This window comes from Cannabis sativa, chromosome X, assembly GCF_029168945.1.
Source record: "Cannabis sativa cultivar Pink pepper isolate KNU-18-1 chromosome X, ASM2916894v1, whole genome shotgun sequence".
NCBI classification, from domain to species: domain Eukaryota; kingdom Viridiplantae; phylum Streptophyta; class Magnoliopsida; order Rosales; family Cannabaceae; genus Cannabis; species Cannabis sativa.
Window position 1 is genome coordinate 4,274,558 of NC_083610.1, and position 6,388 is coordinate 4,280,945.

Genomic DNA, 6,388 nt, shown 5'->3' on the forward strand with positions numbered 1-6,388 from the left:
CTTGGACCCGCATCATGGACACAAACCCCATACTCGCATCTTGAACACAAATCCCGACCTGAACCTGGGGTTTGTCTTGGTCCGGGTCCCGAGGCCCGAGATCTAAGGCTCTTGTCCGAGTCAATAGTCACTGAAAATATAGATTTTTGTGGCTCTCATTAATTGCATATGGTAGAGAGATAACTTTTGCTTCTTTGCTACTGGTAAGTAAATCTGTATTTGTATTTTATATATTCACTTTATTTTAAATATATCAGTTGCCCCAATAGAGTAAAAAAATTGTTGAATCATGTAAGTGTGTGTTTTTTTATTTACAGCTTTGATATATCCTCATATATTGCTATTTATTGATTTTGCGCATAATATAGACTACCATACATTTTGTTCATTGCTTTGAAAATTGAACTTACACTATGAGAATAACTATGTACAATTTGATAACCATATGCAAATAGCTACAAAAAAAAACATGATACATTGATTACAAAACTTTTCCTACCATGTCATCTTTTCAGTCATTCTTTTTTTTTTTTGTTGTCCTTTTTCTTTTTTATACACAAGCATGACATTTACAATAAAAGAGAAATTTAAGGAGGTAAATATTGCTCAAGACAGTGTTTCAACTTCTGAAAAGTTACAGGCTTTGATACAAATGAATCCATACCATTTTCATAACACTCTTCTGCACTCTCTGACAATGCATTTGCTGTCATCTGCATTTTCATAATCTTGTAAGTATTTACATAAATATTTATTTATATATTTATAAATGGTCATGACAATGTGTTTTGCACAAATAATTACAAAATAAATATGCACCAAAATACTATATCCAGTGATACGACAGAGCTTTCTTAAATTGTATGTCTCGTGTTGACACATCACTGGATTTAGTGTTTTGGTACATATTTTGTGAGCACATATCATGCTCGCAAACGCCATTGACAACATTGCTTCGAAAAAGTTATTTTAGGACTACACAAAAAAATACTCACCGCAATGATGGGAATTCTCTTTGTTGATGGCATAAAGGCATGACTTTTCTGTAAAGAAGAATCATTGAATTCAATTCCAGCCTTTTCTGCAGCTTCCCAATTGCCAGTTTCCTCGAAAGAACGAATTATTCTTGTAGCTTGGAGGCCATTCATAACTGGCATATGAACATCCTACAAAATTGAAATGAAAAGTAAGGTTTAGACAATCATCAACATTTTTTTGTTGTTATCAAAAAAGTTCGGAGTATTGAAATTACCATTAGAACAAGACCATAATCGCGGCGCTGAATTGCTTTCACAGCTTCAGCGCCATTGTTCACCACTTCTATACTGTGGCCGAGTTGCTTCATCATCGATTGTGCAACCATGATGTTGATCTTATTGTCTTCAACAAGAAGTATCTTAGGTTCTAAGGTTGAACATGGTACTTTTGTTTCAGATTTCTCCTGCTTTTGACATGGTGACACTTCTAACGAGTCCTTACTTGCCTCTACATTATGATTTTCGAGTTTATCTGTTGTGTTATCTTGACACTTTTTCCCCTCAAAAACTCCATTATCTCTATCATGATTAGAATTTTCACTCACTGCTGATTCTGATATTGGTTTTACAACCGAAACTGTCTCTTCGGGTATGCAATCAGTAGAGGGAAAGGCATAAGAAGAAGGTGGCAAACCGTTGAGTTTATGTGTCCTGCTTGAGCCATTGGAATTGAACAGAGAACCTAAAGTGCGCGGTTGGAATTGGAAATAGCTCTCGGTTGCATCATCAGATGCAGCATCATGATTAGCCATATCAGAAAGTTCATCAGAATCATCAGAACTATCACCTCCATTCGAAACTTTGTAAGGAAGCACAAAAGTGAATGTGGATCCACACTTTTCTCTGCTAGACACTGTGAGACGACCCCCCATAAGTTCAACCTTAAAAAAGTTCAAAAGAAGTATCAACATCTGCTCTACAAGTTTTCAAAATTAAAAGAACAAAAAGCAGCAAAAGAACAACTCTATGCTTATACCAGTTGCTTGCATATAGCCAATCCAAGCCCAGTTCCACCATATTTTCGAGCATGGTCAGCACTAACTTGCATGTACCTCTTGAACAAAGTATGCAGAGCATTTTCTGATACAAATTCATTGAGAAAACATATAAGTGAACGAAGTACTAATAGTTTAGTTATTATTAAGATTATTGCTATTAGGCATCAGTGGTGCCTAGTATCATCACGAGGTAGCACCTTACAAATGATTACTGATATGACATCTTCAACGGTGTTAGACACCACCAGTGCCTTATTATTCTATTATATAAACTATGATACATACCTGGTATACCAATTCCTGTATCATACACATCACATCTAATCCAAACTGTTGTTTCAGAAGAATGAGATTGATCTTGATCTTGATCTTGATCCATATCACCAACCCTTGGGGATTCAGTCTTGTTTGGAGTTCTAGGCTCATCACCATTTGAATGGTTCTTCTGATAAGAACCATTTTCATGGATGTGATGATGAGACTTTGGTTTTTCCTCTTTAACACCATTTTCTAGACATGTTATTTCATTACAACCTTCTTCTCTTCCCCATGATGGAGTTGGTACCACATAAAGCTTTATACCAACTTTCCCTTCATGAGTAAACTTCACTGCATTGCTGCGAAAAGAAAATTCGAAATTACAGAATTCAATAAGCAATTCATTCAATAAGACACTCTCAAAAAAGTAATATTTTCTCTCAAAGGACTTAGTACCTGATCAAATTGGTAAGAATTTGCCTAATTCTTAGAACATCTCCAACAACCTGAAATTTGTCACATAACAATTATTTATACAATGTGTGTATAGTATTAGTAATGTGTTTGATTCTTATAGAAATTACCTCGATAGGAACATCATCTGCTACATGCCCTTCTAAAGTCAAACTCTTCTGCAAGGATGCTGCAGCAGTCTGAAGAACATGCTTTACTACCTCCCTTGGTCGAAATTTCGTAGCTTCTAACTTCATTACTCCTATGGAAGGAGTTTAATGAAAGAAAAATTAGTAAACTATATCGAATTGGGATCTCAATTGTCCCACATTGCTCAGTGTGAGTCACTCAATAGCTTCTGAGTCTTAACCTCGTGATAGGATTTTGGTAATTAAATAAGAAAAGGTTGAATCACGAACCTGACTCGACCTTGGAAAGGTCAAGAATGTCGTTAATCAATTGAAGAACCAAATCACCCGAAGACAACATGACTTCCAACAACTGACGCTGCTCGCGATCAAGCTTCGTTGTGGTGAGAATCTCGGCCATACTTACAACCCCGGAAAGTGGAGATCTTATCTCATGAGACATTGTTGCCAACATTTGCTTTGCTCTCATTGTTTCCTCTACAAAAAATATTCAAAAGTTAGTAACTAATAACAATCTTGACACCATTTTTCTAGTGAAAGAGAATTAAACCTGTTATGTGAATAGTTTTGTTCAATTCTGTTTCTTTAGCCTTTTGTACTGCTAATTCTTCCCTAACTTTTGCCATCTTTTCTCTTTTTCTCACCTATTGTTTCAATAAATCAAAAACCTTTATCAACTTTAAATCATCATAAAAGAACAAAAACATTAAACTAAACAAATCAAAACTCAAACTTACTTGATCAGTAACATCCATTCCCATATAATTAATACCAATAGTTTCACCAGACTTGCTAAAAACTGGTTCTACATAAATCAAAAAAGTCTTTGAACCAAACAATTCTGTCTCAAAAGTAATTTCCCTTTTTGCTGGCAATTTTTTCTCCAAAACTTCTCTTTTAAAATCTTGAGATTCTTTAACACCAGCACCAGTAAAAATCTCAACATCTGTTCTCCCAATAATATCCTGAAAAAAAAAAAAAAAAAAAAAAAAAAACTCATAAAAAATCAATACCAAAAACACTATCCAACAATCTTGTTCTTTACCAAACTTTCAACTGAAATTACCTGTTCTTGCAAACTTGGGAAATGATTATATATAAACCTGTACCTCAATTCATTGTCCTATAACAGAAAATTTCAACAAAAGAGTCAAAAGGGTATAATCCAAAACATGATTTTTTTGCTTTAAGAACAAAATTTAAACACTTTTTATTTCTTACCTGATGACCAATAACAACAGGAGCATTTTGAAGAACAAAGTGCAAGAAATTATCAGCTCTTTTCAAAATCTGAGATAATTCTTCAACAGGTGAAGATTGTCTCTCAAGATCTTTAATACTTTCCTCTAATTTCTCAACAAGACCATTCTCTCTTTCAACACTAGCTTGTAAAAGCTTCTCTAAATGCAAAGCTCTTTGTTTCCAATACACAACAGTATCATACTCAGCATCAATCTCAACACTCTTGTTATGAACAACAACATCATTTTTAACACGAGGAATAGGTGGCCATATGTCATAAACACCATCTAAAATCGAAATAGGACGCTTATCGCCATAACTATCTTCTTCAAATCTATGCTCTTCTAAAATCTCTAACTTCTTTAACTCAACTTCTTCTCTTTGTTTACTTAATATGTCAAGCTCTTCTCTTAGTAATCTTACAGCATTGGCTTGTTTGTACTCCCAATGTTTAACAAGATAAGTTAACTGAGATGAACCCTTTTCGCTATAGTTTGTTAACTCTATAAGTCTTTGGAAATCAACTATAGTTGGTTCTTCCATTATTGTAACTTCTTCTAACATGTCTTGATCTTGTCCTGGTCTTTCTACATTGAACTGTTTTCCAGCATCAAATCCAATATCTTCAGGCCACATAGAAGGGAGGATTTCAATGTCCATTTCTTCGATTCGATTATCGGTCTCCTCCATCTTGCAAACCATGAAAGTTTAACTGATGGTATCATTCAAATGTACTGTCCTAAAAACAGCTCAAAATAACAACAATAACACCAAATTTTGGCTATAATTTTCTCTGGTTTAACCAAAACTATAGTGTTCTTATTCATTCAATGACAATAATCTCTGATCTTCATTCAATTCTTCTGCAATTTGGGGAACAAGATTGGTACCTGAAGAACAAAGATATATAGATATATTATAACACATTATGTTGCATTTGATTGAAACTAAGATGAGAAAACATGTTAGAAAAAACAAACCTGAATTTGGATCATTAAAAGGGAAACCTTAAAGTAATGAAATTTAAGATCAAAATAGAGATTCAATAAAGTCATACAAACAAAAAAAGCTAACCTTTTTAACATACAATTAGGAAACTGAAGATTTGTTCTAAAGTCCAAAGAAGAAGAAGAAGAAATTGAAAGTGGGAAAATGGTTAAAAGTTTCACTGTAGATCTGGGGAATCTCTTCAACTGATGAGTCAAAAGGTTTCAATTCTATTGAGAGAGAGAGAGAGAGAGAGAGAGAGAGAGAGAGAGAGAGAGAGAGAGAGAGCATGTGATGTAAAAAGGAAAACAAAGAAAAAAAACTAAAATTTACAAAAAATGAAGGAAAAACAAATGTGGAAGAGAAGAGAAACCCAAGAAGCCATGTGCATTTGAGAGGTCAAAAATTAAAAATCAAAAAAAAATTAAATAAATATTAGAGAATTCATTTCTTGGCCCTTTTTAAGATGCCCACATTTTAATTTTTAAAAAAGATTAAAACTTTAATTTTTATTGTAGAGAAGAAAGAAGAAAGATTGAATTTTTATTAAGGTTACATACAGAGTTTTCTATATTATTAATTAATCTCATCTCATCTAAAAACATACTTTCTCTCTCCTTAACTCTGTAGATGTAGATTGTAGAGTGAGTTTTTAGAGAGAGAAAGAGCAAAGAGAAAGATAAGAGCATTGATATTGGGAGAAATACTAAACTGCACTATTAGTATTTAGCACAAATCTATATATTAATCTTGTTATTAGTTTAATTATGTATTGAATTCTATATGGTTTAATATAGTAACTTTTGGACAATATCACTAGCTAATCGCAAGGTAACATGTCTACAGGTGCTAGGCACTACTGGTGTCCAATAGCAATGCTCTTGTTATTAAATATCAATGGTGCCCAGTAGCGTCTTACAATTGGTTAGCGATATTTTTTAAAAGTTATTTTCTTAAGCAATAGCAATGCTCTTGTTATTAGGGATCAATAGTGCTCAGTAGCGTCTTACAATTGGTTAGCGATATTTTTTAAAAATTATTTTCTTAAGGAGAAATGCTGAAAGGTACCAATGGTGTCTAACATTTTCTTATCAACATTGTTATTGGTATAACTAAGTATCGAGTTTTATATGATTTAATATAATAACTTTTAGGGAGTATGACTAGTTAATCGCAAGTGATATGTCTAAAAGTACTAGGCACCATTAATGCCTAATAGTAATACTCTTTCTTAAATTATATAGAATTTGATACTTAATTACAC

General features: G+C 33.3%; 1 protein-coding gene across 1 annotated transcript; it reads right to left on the reverse strand.

Moving 5' to 3' along the window:
* Positions 1-452: 452 nt before the first annotated feature.
* Positions 453-5,775, reverse strand: LOC115707393 (histidine kinase 5). The gene is made up of 13 exons (XM_030635354.2): positions 5,212-5,775; positions 4,117-5,027; positions 3,962-4,018; positions 3,633-3,860; positions 3,446-3,539; positions 3,166-3,372; positions 2,878-3,008; positions 2,750-2,799; positions 2,321-2,652; positions 2,014-2,117; positions 1,253-1,918; positions 996-1,166; positions 453-713 (listed from the first exon to the last, which is right to left on the reverse strand). Exons 2-13 carry the CDS (start codon positions 4,837-4,839, stop codon positions 588-590), a joined length of 2,889 nt encoding a protein of 962 aa, XP_030491214.2. The 5' UTR covers positions 4,840-5,027; positions 5,212-5,775; the 3' UTR covers positions 453-587.
* Between the last annotated feature and the right edge of the window lie 613 nt (positions 5,776-6,388).

Excerpts from the sequence above, each read along its gene's own strand:
- LOC115707393 (XM_030635354.2), bottom strand. The coding sequence starts at position 4,839 with ATGGTTTGCAAGATGGAGGAGACCGATAATCGAATCGAAGAAATGGAC. Across the intron at positions 1,919-2,013 it reads TGGCTATATGCAAGCAACTG|GTTGAACTTATGGGGGGTCG; the intron begins GTATAAGCATAG and ends AACTTTTTTAAG. Across the intron at positions 1,167-1,252 it reads ATTATGGTCTTGTTCTAATG|GATGTTCATATGCCAGTTAT; the intron begins GTAATTTCAATA and ends TCAATTTTGTAG.